Here is a 20,376-nt window from a genome sequence, read left to right on the forward strand (position 1 = left end):
TACATAGAATTAAATATAATATAACACAAAATATTTTGTATGAAAAGGAGCACCTCAGTGTAATTTAGTGAAGCAAATGCAGTGATTCACCTCCAGGTTTGAATGCAAATAAACACTTCAATGAGGAGTGTTGATCTGAAGTCTTCTTGGAAGACATCGGAACCTAGTCCTGTTGGTGGGAGCAGGAACAATCCTGCTGCTACAAGATGCAGCCCCTCGTTCTGTATGACTCCCTGGAGTCGCATCCTAATTTGGCGCTACAATGGCTGCTTCCTCCCCAAGAACAGGTGGTGCAAAGCGATGTTTATCTCCAGTCGTCTGAGGTCACTCTGTGCTTTGGAAAACAAAGGCAATCATTCCCATTGGAGACTTACAGTATTTGTTGTGTTGCGTAAGGAGAGAGTTGGTAAAGATTTAAGGCACGTGTCCAACTCAAGGCCCGGGGACCAAATCCAGTCCTTGATGAACTGGTGAATTGAAACGTTATGAATACATTAATCAAAACAAAAAATGGATGTTATGTAAAACATGAACGATATGTGATTAAAGAAAGGCAGTGGCTGTCAATACGTAATACATATCCATATACCGGCATTCTATCCGTACGCAACGCTCCTCATTGGCCAGTTTAGGTCACGTGATAGGTGCACCACGTGATCTAAACTGGCCAATGAGACGCTGCGCACTTGTACTTCTGTTTGTATTAATATTTTAACTACGTTACGGACTAACAAACCCTAACCTACGTTTCGGACTAACCCTAACCGCACGGAAAGGTCACTTGACTTCCAACTTTCGTACGGATAGAATGCCAGTATATTAGAGATGTAACGATTAATCGTAAGGCAGTTAAAAATCGATTCATAGGTATCACGGTTGATATGGATTTTCTGAAAATTGAATCGCAGTACTTTTTTTAACCAGCAGAGGGCACAAGTGTAGGCGGCGGGCGGAGTCTGCTAATACTTTCTTTCTGCTTCTACTCTTAAACATGTTCATAAATGATTCCTTACCCCTTTAGCACCGAAAGAATATCTGTAACATTACTTGAATATCTGTAAAAGTCACGTTTTTCTATTAGCTCTATCTGCTAGCATAGCTTCTCTTCTTCACTGCAAGATATCTGCATGCCAACCGACCACTGTGTTACTAGCGCCCTCTGCTGGTCCAAACAAATATGACATAAATCAGTGTAATCACATTTTTTTTTTTTTTTTAAAGTCCAATTGTTAAGGCACAAAATACATTTTCAGTTGCACTTTTAAAAGAAAAAGAACTATTACGCAGTTTTGCATTGTTTATTATAGAACCAGAATTTAAATTAATAGGCTTCATTTTCATTTCTATTATTCCTTTATTTATTTCATTCAAGATTTATTTTTAGTTAAATTGCATTGTTTTGAATTGTTTATCAAGGAATTCTTTTGACAATGAAAAATAAAAGGAAAATAGTACAGTATTTTCTAGTTTTTTCCCAAAAAAAAAATTTGTCTACAGTCCCATTTTGTAAAATAAATCGTGAGAGAATCGTATCGGGAGTTGAGTGAATCGTTACATCCCTACAGTATATGGATACGTATTACGTACTAGGAGACACTTCCTTAAAGAAATCAGAGGTGGTGTGATGAATCTACTGGTGCTCCTTGTGTCTTGTGATCAATTCACTGGAACTGCAACTGAGATGATTCTCTGAACCAATCAGTGTTGACCTTGTGCCGACGTCACATTCTCCCACCCGGGTCGGAATGGCTATGAAGGAGGTACTGAAAAAAGTACTTCCAGATAGCACGGAGGAGGTACTTTTTCCCAGTGGAAACATGCAAAAAGAGAGTTGATTAGGGCTGATACCGCTAGTGGAAACACGCCGTTAGACCAGGGTTATCAACTGGTCTCACCCTGGGACCCACCCACATTTTGCCACAGTCATTAAATTGCAATAAACACTTTGTTCTTTTTTTTTTTTTTTTTAGACTTCAACCAACCAAATTTAGTTTTTCAAAAATTACTGTTGAAAATACATATATGATCTTTTTTTAAACATAAATCGATATAATTTCCTGTGCAACATGCATTTCACAGCATGCCTGTCAAAAGAAAAGTTTCTTTCAAAATAAAAGAGAAGTCCAACATGAGAGACATTAAGTGTTTATTTACTTTTGACCAGTTGACCATGACACACCCAGTGCAGGTTCGTGACTCACTTTTGGGACTCGACCCACCAGTTGAGAATCGCTGCTTTAGACCATCCAATTTGGTCCGCAGGAGAAAGTAAAGTAAAAAAAAAAAAGACATGAATCATTGTGTAAATGAAACAATATTTGCAGTGATTCACAGTTTTCCCGGTGCTTTCTAATGTTAAACTGTTGAAAAAAAACTCAATTATTACGTAATATTTTCTTTTAATTAAATAGAAATTAGTCACATAATCTAGGAAATTTAAAGTTAAGACCCTGTTGGGACTGATATCTGTCACTTATTGCTTGGATATTGTCAGTTTCTTACATATTTTGTATTTTATGTATACCTAGAAGTGTAAACTAGGGCACATTATTGTAGAAATTACTTGTTTGCCCACTTAAGATTAAACGACTCCATATTTGGCCCCTGGACAAAAATCAGTTTGACACCCTTGATTTAAGAGGTGTTAATATAGAGCAGGAATAGGTAAACATTTTTGTGTGGCTTTTAGTTAAATAGCATACTTGGGTAACATTTGGTGTAAACTAAACCAGCTGTTTATCTAAAAGATTGAAATCTGTGTCCCTCCTAACATTTGTTGCTGAATGTCCTCCCAGGGGCTTGGATCCTGACCACTGGCTTGCGTGAAGGCGTTGGAAAATGTGTGGGAGAGGCGGTGAGAGATCACGCCACCGCTGCCTCTTCAGTCTCCCTCAACAAGGTGGTGGCGCTGGGCATCGCCTCCTGGGGCTTCGTGCACAACCGTGAGCAGCTGGTGAACCCTCAGGTGGTGCAGTCTCTCCCATTACACTTGTGTGATTCCATTCAGAATTTATTTCATCTGCCGTTTGATTCAGATTAACACGATACATTGTTGTTTTGTACGTAATGTGTGATCTTTTAATTTTTTTAATGTATTTTGTAAATGGGTCGGTGACATAAGAATTTTTACCACTCAACTCGACTTTACTTACTTCTATTGCACCTTTCATGCCTTTTACATGTATCCCAAAGTGCTTTACAAGAACAGACAGACAGTAAAGATCAATACAAAGTGACACTTTGAATAACAGAATAAATTGCAGAGGTTATATAAAACATTTAAAAAAAATATGAATAATAAAATTGAAGACATATATGTGATTTCCAATCTCGGGGTTGCCTGAAATGTCTAGTAATGGTTAAAAAAAAGCAATACTGATTAAAATTACATTATACCACATATAATTAATATCAAACTGTATTCTATACTTAAACTTTTTCAAATGTAAATGTAGTTCATATAAAATGCAGTATGAAAATATCTTGTCTTTAATAAAAACTAATCCAGAAAGAAAGGAAAAAAGTTTGGGAATCACTGACATATAATGTTATTTATCCTTTTTAACTAAAATAAATGCAGTTGGACAGAATATTCAGGCGTTACGTCATTGACCCAAATAACAAATAAAGGACAAACATGCTGTAAACATTGATCCTAAAGGAACATCTTTTAAACAGTAAAACCTGTATTCTTGTGCTCCAGGGCAGCTTTCCTGCAAAATATAATGTTGACATCAATGTGCGGGACTCGTGCGCTCTGGACAACAACTACAAGGCCTTCCTGCTGGTGGACGATGGCAGCGTGGGGCGCAGAGAAGGAGAGACGGGGTTCAGGGCGAAGCTGGAGGATTACATCTCCCATCAGCGTACGGGTATCTGGGGTAAGAGAGGGATTTTTAACAAAGAATTTTCTAAAATACAAATGAAGTGAACTAGTAAAAAAGTGAAAGTGTTACCTAGAATATTCTGCCTCTGTTAAGTTGAAATGTCTCATACTGCTTTTTCTTGTTATTTACTTCAGTGGTTCTCAACCTTGGGGTCAGGACCCCAAATGGGGTCACTGGGAGGGGGTCGCCAGAGGTCTTTAAAGAAACTAAGAATTTAATTTTTTCTAACAATTTGAGCCCATTTTCGCTTATTTTAACCCTTTTACTGCAACTACACCAAACTTACTATATTTTAAACACTTTTCTTGCCATATTTTTGCTTCTTTTGATGCATTTTTGCTACGTTACTCCCATTTCTGACACTTCTCCATCAAATTTCAATTCCTTTTCTGCACATTTTTTCACTTTCAAGTGTTGACCCATTATTGTCACTTTGAACCTCTTTTCACCATATTTCATGATTATTGTTTGCCAGTTTAACCACATTCACAATTTATCATCCCCATTATTTGCCAATTTAAACTAATTGTTCCTACTTTTTAAATTACATTATTCCACCCCTCCTCCCCTCTTTTTTACCACTTTTTCTGTCTGTTTTTGCCCGCTCTAATTTGCAACTTTTAACCAATTTGTGTGATTTTTAAAATCCTATTTCACCACCTTTTCCACCATTTTTGACCACTTTTAACCCATTTTATTTCTGATTAAAACAATGATTTACATCTTTAAGATGACTATATACTATGGAGCAAATGATAAACTTCCTAGATAACAGTGGATATTATTCAGATGAATAAATACATGTGTTTATCACAGATTCATAGAACAATGGACCATAATTTTGCTGACTTTATGGAGGGTTTCCCAAAAATTCTTCCCTTTATTCCCCCTTATAGATGGCCCTGTCTCCATATGATTGTTCTTCAATGTTCATGTCTGTCCCTGGTCTCTGGAACCTTAATTTTGGGGGTCACAGGCTGAAAAGGTTTAGAACAACCGACTTAATTTCCCCCACTCTTGGGTTTGATGATGATATGATCCTGTAATGTCCATTGGCTGAGAGCCACTGCATGTCTCTGCGTGCAGCAGCAAAGGCATGCAAAGGACTTCCTAACATGTAGAATCAAGCAGATTTGTCAAAAAGAATTAACCTCGCATTCTTTCTTTAGTCTGTTTATTTCTCACACCTGTTTTATTTCCTACAATTAAAAAAAATGCAAGTTAGCTTCTTAACATTATTACCTCAGAGAGCCAACATGATTAAATGTTTAACTGCATCAATAAATAATTTTCTTCTACAAAACAAAAAGGCAGCGGCAGTATTGACATCCCTGTCCTCTGTATGCTGGTATCTGGAGACTCAAGCATTCTTGAGGTATGTCTTTAAAATCCTAATTTATTTATTTTATTTGAATTAGGATAATAATTTCCTTTCCTTTTATTCCCTTTCAGAGGGTGGATGTCTCCCTGAAAACCTCCATGCCATGGCTGGTCCTGGCTGGCTCAGGAGGCTTGGCTGACTTCCTCAGCGAGGTTCTGGAGAACTTGTCCTCACTCCCAGTGGTGCAGTCGTCCAGTGAGTGTGACGGAGAGGCGGGTCCCAGTGTGGACATAAAGGACAAGGTGATGGAACGGGTTAGGAAATACTTCCCGTTGGAGGCGGAGACCGAAAAACTCGCTGAACGGGTAAGACTGGAGAATACTGATATTCACTGTAGCGCACTGAAGACACAAAGGCCTTTATACGTAGATGTCTATCAGTGTGGGCAACTGGTCCTTGCTCTAGTTTTGTGTGGCCCCAAGATAAATGCCCAAAAAAACATAACATACAAAATTACTGAAAAAATTACGCTTGACAGCAAAAAACACATAATGACTCCAAAAAAACATAAAATGATACACATGCACACAAAAACCCAAAGAAAAATATACAAATTTTTTCAAAGACGAGAAGGAAAATGCATTAAACAACCACAAAATAACACAAATTAATTTCAAAAACACAGAAAATGACAAGAAAAACACAAAGTAAAACCCTTTTGTTTCCTGTATTAATGCTTAGAATGGTCATTATTCTGCTGACATGAATGTTAATGTCCCTTGGATCAAACAATTGCAGTGTTTTGGCCCCCACTTTCATAACAGTTGCACCTGATCTAAAGCATGCATGTCATATATCCTGGAGAAACACTATCTTGTGCTTTTATTTTGAAGGGAATGTATCAGCAGTATATACAGTTGTTGAATGCTCTGCCTTTGGCTTGAAATGTGCTGTGATAGCTTCCAATAATCACATTATACACATAATATTGAATAGAGTTAACTTGACATTAGTGGATCTTTCTGGAAAGAGGGGCATTTTTAACCTTTTATAATCCAGATTTCGTGTTCGGTCCCACAGCCTTCTTCTCAAACCTTTCTACTTCATCTTTAGGCCCTGAGTGTCTACCAGAACAAACACCTGATCACCATCTACCACGGCGAACAGGAGGGCCCAAATGAGTTTGACACCGTCTTGCTTAAAGCTTTGGTGGGAGGTACAACAGGCCACTAATATCTGTTATAGACACTGGGAAATGTTTGGGCTGTGGACACGTTACGGAACACAGACAAAATGTGTGTTTGTGTGTGTGTTGCAGCCAGTAAGCAGCGCTCTTCAATTGATGCCAGCCCGTATAATGAAGAGCTGAAGCTGGCCGTTACGTGGAACAGGGTCGACATCGCAAAGAGTGAACTGTTCAACGGAGACATTCACTGGACGGTAGGACACGCACTAAGACAGGAGCATCGTCATTAAACTTTATTCATTTCTATTTTAATCTTATTGCACATGTCACAGGTCCAATGTATGAAAGCCCATTGCCACCAGTAAAAAAAACAACAAAAACTAGGGAAAGTAAAATAATAATACAAAAAAATCTAAGTCATAATTATGAGATACTAAGTCATAGTTATTATTTTTATTGACCTAGTATCGCATAATTATGAGATACTATTTAAGAGATCTAAATGGTCTTCCATGTGATGCCCCAAAGATACAGATGAAAAGTGCTGAGACAAATCTTTACAGATGGTTATCATCTTGTAAATATGACTTAGTATCTCATAATTATGACTATGGAATTCCATTCCCGCTAGTAAAAAAATAAATAAATAAGAAAAGTAAAATAATAATATTTTTTAAAAGATCTAAACATTTTTTTGATTTTTTTTTTTTGACTGAGTAAAAAATTACTAAGTCATAATTATGAATTACTAAGTCATAATTATTAGATGATATCCATCTGTAAATATTTGTCTCACCTCTTTCCAACTGTAGCTTTGGGGCATCAAATGTAAGACCATTAATTTAATTAATAAAATAGTTAAGGTACAATCTGTTCCTCTGCTCTATATCTGCTGCTTTTTTAAAAATAATTAAATGAATACATCTGAATCAATCCACCAGTATCAGGACTTAGAAGAATCCATGACAGACGCTCTGGTCAACAATAAGCCCCAGTTCGTGCGTCTTTTCACCGAGAACGGCTTAAACATCCTACAATACTTGACCTACGGCCGGCTGGAGAGCCTGTACCGCTCCGTGGCTGACGGGACGCTGCTCTACCAGCTTCTCCAGCGCCGCCTGGTGGAGCGGCTGGGCACTGCAGGAGCTGCTCTCTCACCATCCAATTTACAGGAAAGTTCTCCTTCCAAAGTCCCAGCGGAGAGCATGCAGAATGGGCCGGTGATGGAGGTCAGCTTGTTTGAGGTGAGGTTTATTTGTAGATGTGGTAGAATCAGAATCCATCATTTAGAAAACAGCCAGAAAAAAAAAAAAATCTTTTCTTTTTGATCTTTGACTTTTTAACCTTCAGGTGTCTGGCATCCTTGAGCTGCTGATAGGTGACGTCTGTCAGCCGTTTTACTACAAGCCTTTAGGCCTGCAGAACATCACGTCTAAAAGGAGAGCTCTCAGGGTAACTCTTAAAAAGCAGACATACTCAAACTTCTCTCTCAATGTTAAGCTAACATATTAAGACCTTTACTTTCTCAGCATGCCATTAAGCTGTTACGTGGAGACTGTCCGTATCGGGAACAGCGCTGCCACTCCCCCTGGGCTTCACTCTTCATCTGGGCCGTCCTACAGAACCGCAGCGAGATGGCGACTTTCTTCTGGGAGATGGTACGAACTCAGAGATTGGAAACAAGCAAGAAATGATTCATAGCCAAGTAACACGAGGGCTGATCAACGGTTTATCATAGAGATATTAAAAACATTCAGATCCACGTTGTTCACAAATGACAGTTTAAAGACAAAGTGCAATTGAATTTCAGTTCAACTTTATTTATATTGTGCAAATTACAACAATAGGCATCTTGAAGCGCTTATCAAAATATACAATTCTTAAGAAAAAAGGTATTTTTTACATAGTAAATACAATATTTATTTTTAAAAACACTTATTATTGATTCAGTGGCTCCTATATTTATTGAAATCACAAGAGATGTTGATCTTTATTAATTTAAACTCTCTTCCCTCTCAGGCAGGAGAGTCGGTGCTGAGCGCGCTCAGTGGCTGTAAGATCCTCAGAGAACTTTCCAAGCTGGAGATGGAGACAGAAACCAAGCTCTCCATGAAAGAGTTGGCCCAGAAATTTGAGAATATGGCACATGGTGAGACTCTGTCAGCTAAAGTCAATTCCCAGCATCGATGAATGAAAGAAATGTGTGAATGAACCACAGCTGGATTATTTCTGTACAGAAAGATGAGGACACTGAGTATTTTAAATTATATAAAGTTCTTTCTTTAGAAGTCCAATGGCTTTGGTTGCTAAACTTTAAATTGGTAAAACTTTTGAAGATCTTAAAAAATCTGCTACATCAGTTTACTTATTTTATGTGTAAAACTCTGTGCTTTACTTGGATTTATTTCCACCAATACTACAATACATGCAATATTGGATGCACACACTTTTCTACCTGCAGTTAGTTTAGAGATGACAATGATCACACACTCCTTTACTCTCTTTTATGTGTCTGCACACCTCCCTGGGTCTCAGATGTTTTCAGCTCGTGCTATCGGAGCGATGAGAGCCGCTCCTTCACCCTCCTCATCCGAAAGTCCCCCTTCTGGGGGGGCACCACCTGTCTGCAGATGGGCATGGGAGCGGATGCACGACTCTTCTTCAGCCATGATGGAGTGCAGGTGGGCAACCATGCAACACAAAAGTGGATAATAACAACACGTGGATGCAAAGTGTAACTTATACAGAGTCATATCAGTGTTAATAAACAGTGTTCTAATGGGGGGAGGTGTAGCTGAAGCACTTTGCAGAGTAGGAAAAAGAACTTAATACTTAACACACAAACGGCAACAAAAATACACAATACAACAACAGAAACTCACAAAATGAGAGAAAAAACAAAAGGACAAGAAAAATAACTTGTAAAAATGAGAAAAATATACTAAATAACAACAAAAACACATGGTGTGAGAAAATTATATCAAATGATACAATTAAACATACAAAAATACACAAAATGAGTGGACTTAAACTAAAAATGAGCAAAAATATACAAAATGATGCTAAAAGTGAGAGAAATATATCAAATGATACAAACAAAATTACAACAAAATATTAAAAAAATTAATTTGCGCTTTGGGCTTGAGGAGGGTCTTCTTCTACTTATTATTAGAGGTTGTAAATGAACAGATTTGTCCACTAGCGCCCCCTCAAACTGAGGTCAAAAGCTGAATGGTTAGGTTTTATTTCTGGTATTTATGACACAAAATGCCTCCACGATCGACCGGTAGATTGCGATCGACGAAATGTGCACCTCTGATTTAGATGTAAGAGCTCGCAATTAACCCTTTCTTTGGTGACTCTTAAGTTAACTTCTTCCATTTAAGAGGCAACATAAATTTTAGTTCCTGCTTGTGCCTCAAAAATCATATCCTGGGATTATACTAGGGCTCAACAATTTTGGAAAATATTTATTTTTTCCTCAATATTGTGATTGCGATTTAATTTGCGATTATTTTTTCAAGGGCCTCTTGTCATGTATTTTTCAATGAACACAAGCAATAAATCAGTCATTAAACAATTTCAGATTTATTTAAACTTTAAATAAATATAAAATATACATTTTTTTAAAGCACAGTTTACAACAATAACGCAAACAGATCTGTGGATTTTATCTCTTCAACATATTTAACTAACCACGTTTCATGAAACATGTAAACTTGTGGATGGCACTTCTTAAACACTCTTTGAACTTGACAGGACAAGGAAAATTAAAAAATTGCAGCCTTTGCGATTAGAAAATCGCGTTTTATGATATCGCGATAATATGTCAAATGCAATTAATCGTTCAGCCCTAGATTATACTGATCAATAAAACTGAAATGTTGAACCAGTTTTCTCTCTCCTTTCAGTCTCTGCTGTCTCAGATCTGGTGGGGGGACATGAAGAGAACCACGGAGGTGTGGAAGCACATTCTCACCTTCTTCTGTCCTTTCCTGTGCTACACCGACCTCATCTCCTTCAGGTAACAGCCACATTTGCCAACTTTATAACAGAATCATGGCTTCTTCTTTTTTTTTTTTTTTTTTTACAAAAAAATATTGTGCCGTTACAGGCCAGAGGAGGACGACCAGATGACGGACGAGGGGAAGCCCAATGAAGACTGTCGAGACAGCAACAGCCTGTATGGGACCACCGTCTTCTCTTTCTCTGACATCAAGCACATGTAATACCTCTAAGTTACTCTACAGTGGTGGTCAGAGCTGGTAATGAGTGGGATGCACTTTGAATCAAACAAACCTGTGCCTTTCGGACGAGGGTCATGGACAGCATTCGCTAGAGCTGGGCAATATAGATAGATTAACCCAGAATTGTGTTTCTGGTCAGATTTAATTTGAAAAAATACATTTAGATTCATGTCATATATCACCATTTAAGAAAAAATATCGAGATATGAGTTTTGGTCCATATCGCCCAGCCCTAGCACTCGCTAACGATGCTAATTCTAATTCACTGACTGTGATTGCAGTGAGGCTGATGGACAATTCCCAACCACTCCAAACACAGCAACCATCCGAGGTCGGTCCAGCAAACAGAACACAAATGTTCTCCCAGTATAACCAGCAGACTCGTGTTTAAACCTCTTTCTCTCGTGCAGGCGTTCCCCACCCTCGGCGACCGCCGAAGCGCCCGTTCATTGTGTCGCGCTGGCGTCAGTTCTGGTTCGCGCCCGTCACTTCCTTCCTGGGCAACGTCATCATGTATTTCCTCTTCCTCATGCTTTTCGCCTACGTCCTGCTGGTGGACTTCAAGCCCCCTCCTCCTGATGGTCCGGCCATCACAGAGTACATTCTCTACTTCTGGGTCTTCACTATCGTGTGTGAAGAGATCAGAGAAGTGAGTGCAGAGGGAGAATGTTCTATTTTTCTCAGATGGTTTCTGTAATCTATGATATATTGATCAATTATTTTATTTTTTTTTATTACTCTCCAAGACGTTCTTTGTAGGAACCAAGACTTGGCGACAAAGAATCCGAGTGTACATTCAGGACGTGTGGAATAAATGCGACATCACTGCTATCATATTGTTTCTCATCGGACTCATCTGCAGGTAAATTACCTTTAGTATACCTCATATTTTTCTTTCTTAAAAGTTTATATGTACAAATAATTCTGCTTGTTTACAGCTGCTGAATACAATATTTTTTTCTAATCTGTTAAAAACGTACAGTAGTGTTTGCTTCATAGATCAATAAATCTTGAATAAATGTAAAAGGTTGAATTTGCTGCTCGAAAGTTTGTTTTGATCTACACTTGGAACATGCGCGCAATGCATTGTGGGAGGTGGAGTCCCATAGACGGATGCATACAAGTGTTTTTTCTTTATTCTTACAGTGATTTTGTTTTTGTGTATTTACCCACAAAAACTCAAAGTGAGTTCCCAATACATTTATAATGTTTTCACAAACTAATCACAGAATGATTTCTCTGATTTTAAATATATACATATTGTATATATTAGGACTGGGACTTTAATCGTGATAAATTAATTACAGAAAAATAACGCACAAAAAAAGAGTGCACTTTAAACTGCATGGAACCTTTCTTATTTCACAAGTTCCCGGTATACCAATAAAATAATACTAATGCACAGACTTTAATACGTCGTGGGCGTTAATTTAAGTAATATTCAGACAATTTTTGCACTGTTGGTTTCCACTTTTCTGGAATGTTTTTATTCTAATACACAAAATGTAAAAAGTTTACCAAAAAATCCATTAAAGCATGAATATAACTTTCTTAAATTTAAGTTTGTGCTTTGTGAACAATGCATTATGTTCTTTATTCATATTGCACATTGTTAGTATTTAGTGATGGAAATAATAAACACATCTTGTTGTTTGAGCTCATTTATTGTTTTCATTGATTCAGTCATGTACTAAAATCCTACCTGCAGCACTTGTACATAAGTATATATTTATCTTTTATTTATCCTTGATCCTTTATATTTATCATTATTATTTGTGTCATTTCTGGTTTTTTTTTTTTTTTTTTTTTGGATCTTTTTCTGTTCTTCACACCAACAGCCAAGATAAATTCCTTGTGCTGTACTTGGTGAATAAAACCTTTTCTGATTCTGAATGCATTGAATAGAAGAATAAAAGGCTTTTATTGTAATTATACACAATGTGCAATGAAATTGAAGGACAACTCTGGTGGTGCAAGAGTACAGGTATAAAGAAAAAAACAAGATAAAAACACAATAAGCTAGTAAATAAAATATAAAATTGACATTTCCAGCAGCTTTTTCCAGTGCAGTTTTATTAGTTTGAATGCTAGGTGGTGCTGTTTCCTTAACATTTCTACGTACTGTGACTGTGCAGGATGTTCAAGTGGTCCTATGGTTTTGGCCGCGACATCCTCTGTGTGGACTACATGGTCTTCACTCTGCGCCTCATTCACATTTTTGCCATTCACAAGCAGCTGGGACCAAAAATCATCATCGTTGGAAAGATGGTGAGCAGCTCGACCATAAACTCACAAAGACGGATGGTGCGTTGTGTTTACGGCTGTTTTCTCTCACTCAGATGAAAGACGTCTTCTTCTTCCTCTTCTTCCTGGGTGTGTGGCTCCTGGCGTATGGTGTAGCCAATCAGGCGCTGATTTACGCGTACGACCCTCGCGTCGACCGCATCTTACGCAGAGTTTTCTACAGGCCGTATTTACACATCTTTGGACAGATTCCTGTGGAAGAGATGGATGGTAGGAGATGTTATATTTCATGATGGAAAACACAGTTTCTAACTTTTATTTTGTGTTATTTTGTCTCCCAGTGGGGAAAGACTGGGACATGCCGTGCACCAACAACCGGACCCTGATCGACGCAGGGGACGAGCCATGTAGGACTTTGTACAGTAACTGGCTGGTGGTGATCCTGCTGGTTGTTTACCTTCTGGTGACAAACATTCTGCTCATCAACCTCCTCATCGCCATGTTCAGGTGAACAATTATGCCAAACGAGAGCTTCCATTAGTGCGGTGCGATATATGTAGAGTTATACCACGATATAGTTTTTCTACCTTAAAATTACATGAATTGAATATGAAATTGCTTGACTTTTCATGAGTTTTTTAATGTCTTTTTAACTATAAACATGTATTGAATCAGAATCGTAAATACTTTAATAATCACTTTAGAAATTATAGAAATAAATGAATTATAGCACATGACAAAATGCATACAAAGACCAAAATAAAATGAATATTAATAATAAATCAAATATGTCAACAATTCTGCATGAAAATGTAACCATACAGTATATAAAAGTGAACATGAACAAATTGCTTAGAAAAGTGAGGAAACATGACTTGAAACTAAACTTGATCAGAATCTTCATTTGGAAAATTGGTGACATAACCTTTTCCTATTTCTCAGACTTCTCAGATTTTGTGACCAATTTCTGCGATTGTTACGGACTAAAACGCCTGATTTCGCAGCAGCTTTTTCCAAATATTGTTTCAAAAGTTGTGACTAAGACTACTTATTTTTTTGTAATAAGGCGTTATTATTTTCTATTTCTATTTTCTTGCATTGACTTCATTTTCCAAAAATAGTAATTGCTTTTTAATTTTTTCACATCAGTACAGAAAAGAGCAGATTGACAATCATTTACCAAGATATGGATCATTTCCATCACAGTATAAAGGTCTAGCGCAGAGAATATTACACTTGTGTTTGTGTAAGTTTTTAAGACTTAAAAAAAACAATATAACAGAATGGTTACTTCTCCCTAAAGAATCTTCTCAGTGAAGGAATATTTGAGATTTTGCTACATTTACTGTTGTCACATGTTCTGATTTGTTAATTTGTATGTAGAAATGCCACCAGGGGGCACAAAAACCAACAACAATGGCCACTGCTAATGTTTTAAATCGTACCTGTAGTGAATTTTACTTGCAAGCTCCACCAAAGATCACATGATAGTAGAGGTTTCGTTAGGTCATATTCATTAAACGTCTTTCTAGAGCAGCAGGAGATCAATTAACACACATTTAGTGGCTCCAAGACCACACCCTACATACTGTATCACACTATGATCACATGAATTGTATAATTATATAGATGAATCATCATCAATGAATTATGTGTATATATGTATGTTTATAGTGTAAATAGGTATATATTATAAGAAGATTATATATATACAGTATAGTACTAGATATTAAAGGGTAGGATCATAAGTATATACTTCCTCTGATTCCTTTTTGAACATGTATAGGCTTCATGAGCAACATTTCTGTACCATTTGTTCTCCTTTTGCCTTGTTTGATTTATTTCCATTTTTTTCTTCATTTTTTTTAACTCATTCAGTGCCAGCCATTTTCAGATTTTCTACCCCCCTCAGTGCCAGCTGTTTTTGAGCATTTGACTGATTTTAAAGACCCACAGAATATTTTCTACTATGACCATGTGAAATCTGAAAGATTGAAGCCTCTACTTTCATCAAAAAAAAAGAATTTGTTTCTGGCTCATTTCATTTTTTTGTAATCAGCCATTGAATAGAGCAAGTTTTACACAAATCTTCAGTTTCAGAGCAAAAAGCTGAGAAAAAAGCCTTTTTCTAAAAAAAATGTTGGCGTTCCTCCAAGTTTCTCTCCTGTCAGTCTGCACACACGCAACTTCCTCTTCTTCCCGGACATGCAGAGTGTCACTATCCATGAGTTCCACACATGCTCTGGTCGAATGTCAACCCTCGCATGCATGATCACTCATCCAAAGGTGCGCTGCTACCTCCTACGTGTCACCTATTATTTTGCTATCTGGCTCACAGGCTGGGGGTATTTTGTACCCCCCCCCTCCCGACATGCAGGGATGACCCATTTGGCCCGGTTAGTTGATGGTTTTACCTCAACATTATCAATAATCTACTCATGTCCACACATGTTCTGTGTTAGTATGTGGAGCTGTGAGCTGCTGGATACGTCACAATATCACTTTGTAGCACCATAATCTCACTCGTTCCTACTTCTTCCTCCTTTGCTGGGTAGCATCAGTGGCTAATCTCTCATCTAAAGGTGCACTGCTGCCATCTTCAGGACACAGTTGGTCACTACAACACCCCACAGCTTAGATATTGATGAGGGACCTCCGCCAGGGTGTTTTCTAGTAATCCCCGTGAAAAAAAGCAAATGACGAGTTATCTTGTCAATGGCGCTGAGTGAGTTAATTACTATTCTTATAATTTTTTCCTCATTGTGAGATACACTGCAGTGTGGACATATTTGAAATAAAAATTAATTCAAATAATAAAAAAATACAAATAAATCAAATATATATCGTTATATTGCTTCGTTATATCATCAGGGTTGTTCTAATTCTCCTCGAACCCTCACAGCTCCACCTTCTCTGAGGTGCAGGCGCACAGCGACATCTACTGGAAGTTTCAGCGATACAACCTGATAGTGCAGTACCACTCGCGTCCGTCTCTCGCTCCTCCATTCATCATCCTCTCCCACATCAACCTCTTCATCAAAAGGGCCATCAGGAAGGTGCCTTCTGTGAAGATTCACCACTTTGGTCAGTATGGGACGAAATGGTGACTAGTTAGTGAAATTAAAAGCCTTTTTGTTCTTTTAAATCAAAGTTTTCTCTACTTTGTATGACTGAGAGGGATTTTTGTAATCATATAATTGTTGATTTTTAAGCTGTTGAATGTTTTCTGTTGCTCTTTTTGATCGTGTAAAGCACATTGAATTGATTTGTGTATGAAAAACGCTATACAAATACGTTTCCCTTGCCTTTTTTTTTTTTTTTTCCCCTCCCCTCTTTAGTTCTGCAACTTACAAGTAAAGCAGCTAACAGACTGACGACATGGGAAGCCATTCAGAAAGAGGACTTTCTGACGGCTCAAAACAAGATCCAGAAGAGCAGCGACTCTGAGAGACTCAAGCGGATGTCTGCCAAGTGAGCGCCATTGTTGCACCACCTGAACCTTTGACTCCCTTAATCACTCTTATCATTGCTTTCAGGGTGGACGGTGTCCTCCAGAATATGATCGACAGAGAACGAGAACGAGAGCTTGACCAGAAGATCAGAGCTCTGGAGAACGAGGTGATTTTTAAATCAACAACTAATGCAGTGTTTTCAACCCAGAGGTGTAAGAGTACTGATATATCATAAAATACTCTAGTACAAGTTATACTTTCACCCCCTGTGTTCATTGTTGGTAATAAATCTTGCATACAGTAAACATCTCATGTATAAACTTAAAGAGTAAGAGATCAAGTCTACCACAATTAGAACTTCATTTATTTTCAACCAAGGCATCTGTATAAAATAAAAGCTTTGTCAATATGTACAATTTAAATAAAATAACGCCAATTAATTCAATAAAAAATAGTTTATGAACTCTAAAACAGTGCCATGTGGGTAACAACATAATAGGTAGAAACCACAACCTGCACTATAGAAATTGGCTTTGATCAGAAATGGTACGACTGAGAACATATGGATTATATATATATATATATATTTTTTTGAAACATGCTTAAGTACAAGTAAAATTACTAATTTAGAAATATACTCAAAACAGTACAAGTACCCATAATAGCAACTCAGTTAGAGTAATGGGAGTACTTGTAATCAATTACTTTCACCTCTGTGGGAATTAAAATGAGGTCGCCTGAAATGTCTAGTAATTAATAATAAAAGAAAAAACCCACTAAAACAGATTAAAATTCTATTTAAAAAAAAATAAATAAAATGTTTTGAATTATTATTGTTTTTTAAATACACATCATACACACAATAAATATAAAATAACTGTCTTATACCTAAACTTTTTCTCATATAAATCTAGTTAAAATAAAATGCAGTGTAATAATACCTGAGGTGCAACACTTGTCACTTTGTGCACTAATCCAGTGGATACTGGATACAGTGGATACAGTGGATACAGTGGATATTTATAACACACGTTAATAAACATAATAAAAAATAATTCTAGAAGAAGAAAATGTCTCTGGCGTCGCCCGACATTTGTGAAATGAAAATAGGGTCATGACCCAAAAAAGGTGGGAACCTCTGAACTGATGTTTGGGAATGTTAATCAAGATGTTGCTGCTCATTTAAAGTCCTCACTGTGATAAACAAGTGAAGATGTGGTGGATTAGTGCAGCTTCATATTCCCTTTAACAAGAGGAGAAAAAGAGCACATGAATCATGTTGTTATGGTGTTGTGTTGACACAGTGCAGGGTGTGTTTTTCTTGGAGCTTCTTTTGTTTGGTTTATATTGAATAGAAAGGATCAACATTCAGATGGCCACTTGTTTTCTGTCATCATTTCTAAATCTTAAATTCCTAAATGGTTTTTCACATGTTACATTTTGCAGTGAGAGCAGCTCAACAAACGACACATGCACTACAGAGTTCTAGTGTAACAATTACAAATCAAACATAATGTAAATCAAGCAACAGTAATTACCTTTCTAGCAGAAAAAGTCGCCAATTCCATCATCTACTCCTCCAGACCATACACTGTAAAAAAAGACGGTGCTTCAGGCACTACCTTGCTATGAGCATTGCTGTGTTTTGGCCATGGCTGAAAGGGGCGGGGACTGTGAGCAACAGCTGGCCGACAGTCCATCAAACACATTCCTGGCTCTGAATGGTTCTTTTTGCTCGGTCGGGGTGCTTTCTGGCAATCTGCCAAAGGCTGCAGCAGCAAGAGGGGGCTCAATGAGCCTGTTTTTTTCACACAAACTGCTAGTTTCATGTAAGGCTGTCCTTACATAGCAACAGCTTTAGCAAATAGGACAAAAAGTCACTTTTATCAGAGTTACGGACCGCACCTTTAAAGTCCATTACATTACAGAAACGACTCTGCAGAGCACGTACCCCCTCAATACAAGCGTATTTTGAGAAGATTCTCGTTGATGATATTAACAATACTTATGAATTAAATCAGTTCATGCAGACACGTTGTTCACTGGTATCAGTTTTTTTTTCTTTAAACCGCAAAGTACTGTAGAACGTAGCAGAGTTTTTCAACATTTGCATTGCAAGGTTCTGCAGCACAGCATGAAATCATCTCTAAGCTAATCATGTTTTAAACGGATATAGCCTACCATATAGAAAACTGTGATATTCAGAGCTACGCCTCTTTTATTCCCCCCAACATTTATTTATTGTATCCACTCGTACAATACTCAACTTGCTTCAAATTCCAATTTTTCTGTTTTTATCTGTACTAGAATCTTTTTTTTTTATGGACTCCAGGAAGATTAGCAACCACCACGGTGGAAGCTAATGTGGATCCAATAAATAAATAAACGGTGAATTTGAGCCTTGAATACTTGGGAATTTGGATATTTGCAATCAGCACATCAAATATATCTGAAACCAACATGTTCCCTGCTTTTACCCCCATTTTGCTGCTAACCGCTAGTTCCTGTAACCTTTATGAGAATCAGGCCTGTACTTTAACTCTTGACTTAAAACCAAACTTGGTCAAAAATCTTCATTTCAGAAAATTAAACCCAGTCTTTGATCTGAAAGGCAACCGATGAATGAAATCCTGACTTTTGCTCTCAGTCGTCACATTCCCGTGAACTCACAGACGACCTTTGTTCCCGTGCACAGATGGAGTACTGCTCCAACGCTCTGGGCTGGATCGTCGAGACTTTAGCTCAAGGCGGCTCATTCAAACCTCTTCGACCGCCCCCAGCACCCAGAGGTACTTTACCTGAAGTTTAGTTATCAGTGCACATTCATCAAGATTATCAACAATCTGCAGAAACTCGTTGAAAGTCTGGTTTGTCAACCTCTTTTTGGTGAAGTATTTGCTTGGGGACTGTGTTTGACTCCTCCTCTGTCTTCTTGCATAGATGCCGTTTCGTCTTTTCCTGTTTCCACCTGATCGAGCCCTGCGGGGGGTTACCAGCTGTGCTTCTGACGATCATCAACACTGAACAGTTCAAGAGTTCATACTATTTATGATATGTATTTCACTTGTTGAAAGAGTTTTAGACGTATTTTAAGCTTTTCTTAAAGTGGTGAACGGAACTAGTTTTTATTCTGGTATAAAATACTCAAATACTATTAAAATGTTTAGAATATTACCATACATGCAGGCTAAATAGTTGTTTAGATACATGTCATACAACTGTTGGTGTGTAAATATGACTTATAATGCTGTTACAAATGTTTTATATTAAGTTGAAATATTTTTTATTGTTATTATAATGAATGTTTGTTACTGCCAATAAAAGGATGATCTTAATTTTAATATTCTGGGTGTTTTTTTGGTTTATTGCATGGATATCAGTCATTCGAAGTTTTATTATTATTTATATAAATAAAAATAAGAGCAGGACAGACTTAAAGGTGTGACCGCGAGTCCTTAAAAAATCTTAAATATATTTTTTTATACAAATAAAAGGCCTTAAAAAGTATTAAATTGTCTTTAATTCAGATCAGATCTGTTTTAAATATTAAACATAAATTTCTGGTGAGCACAGACTGAACGCTTTTGACTCGTCATTTAGATCACGTGACGCAGTAAGTCTGCTGCCTTCTTGCTAGCTAACCTGGCCTTTTTGGGTGCGTCTAATGGGAAAATGCTGATTTAATAAGTGGCTTGAAAACCCAGTTTGCTTATTTAAATTTTCTCAGAATGCCTAATTATAGATCAAAGCTTTACATACGGCGTTACACGGTGAAGGATCTGATATAAAAGCACTTTGGCGTTTGGTTTGCTCACAGGTTCCAATTTATATTTATATTTATATAAATTGACTGGATTATATATTTCTGGGTTAATTTTTAGGACAATGTTGATATTTTTGTTCTTTTTCCAAATTAATAAACACATTTGAAGAATGTTCTTGAACAACTGATTAATTTGAATTTTTCCTTATTGTACATTATTAACTGACATCAGTGTCTTTAATTGTAAACTGATTTATTCACCCTGTGTGTGTGGTG

General features: G+C 37.3%; 1 protein-coding gene across 2 annotated transcripts in view; it reads left to right on the forward strand.

Moving 5' to 3' along the window:
- Nucleotides 1-19,678, forward strand: part of LOC114481225 (transient receptor potential cation channel subfamily M member 4-like) — a 24,523-nt gene extending 4,845 nt beyond the window's left edge. The window contains exons 5-28 of one of the 2 annotated variants that reach the window (XM_028475824.1): nt 2,796-2,965; nt 3,704-3,881; nt 5,198-5,262; nt 5,340-5,573; nt 6,322-6,424; nt 6,527-6,648; nt 7,336-7,638; nt 7,745-7,846; nt 7,924-8,052; nt 8,414-8,543; nt 8,930-9,075; nt 10,306-10,418; nt 10,509-10,577; nt 10,923-10,972; nt 11,052-11,290; nt 11,388-11,503; nt 12,777-12,909; nt 12,981-13,155; nt 13,227-13,392; nt 15,788-15,969; nt 16,224-16,356; nt 16,422-16,503; nt 19,033-19,126; nt 19,278-19,678. In XM_028475824.1, the coding sequence (XP_028331625.1) occupies nt 2,796-2,965; nt 3,704-3,881; nt 5,198-5,262; nt 5,340-5,573; nt 6,322-6,424; nt 6,527-6,648; nt 7,336-7,638; nt 7,745-7,846; nt 7,924-8,052; nt 8,414-8,543; nt 8,930-9,075; nt 10,306-10,418; nt 10,509-10,577; nt 10,923-10,972; nt 11,052-11,290; nt 11,388-11,503; nt 12,777-12,909; nt 12,981-13,155; nt 13,227-13,392; nt 15,788-15,969; nt 16,224-16,356; nt 16,422-16,503; nt 19,033-19,126; nt 19,278-19,309 (3,266 nt within the window). In that variant the 3' untranslated portion in view covers nt 19,310-19,678. Of the gene's footprint in view, nt 1-2,795; nt 2,966-3,703; nt 3,882-5,197; nt 5,263-5,339; nt 5,574-6,321; nt 6,425-6,526; nt 6,649-7,335; nt 7,639-7,744; nt 7,847-7,923; nt 8,053-8,413; nt 8,544-8,929; nt 9,076-10,305; nt 10,419-10,508; nt 10,620-10,922; nt 10,973-11,051; nt 11,291-11,387; nt 11,504-12,776; nt 12,910-12,980; nt 13,156-13,226; nt 13,393-15,787; nt 15,970-16,223; nt 16,357-16,421; nt 16,504-19,032; nt 19,127-19,277 lie in introns of both variants that reach the window. The other variant, XM_028475823.1, reaches the window with a different exon arrangement.
- The last annotated feature ends 698 nt before the right edge of the window (nt 19,679-20,376 follow it).

Source organism: Gouania willdenowi, chromosome 19 (genome assembly GCF_900634775.1).
Source record: "Gouania willdenowi chromosome 19, fGouWil2.1, whole genome shotgun sequence".
Lineage (NCBI taxonomy): Eukaryota > Metazoa > Chordata > Actinopteri > Blenniiformes > Gobiesocidae > Gouania > Gouania willdenowi.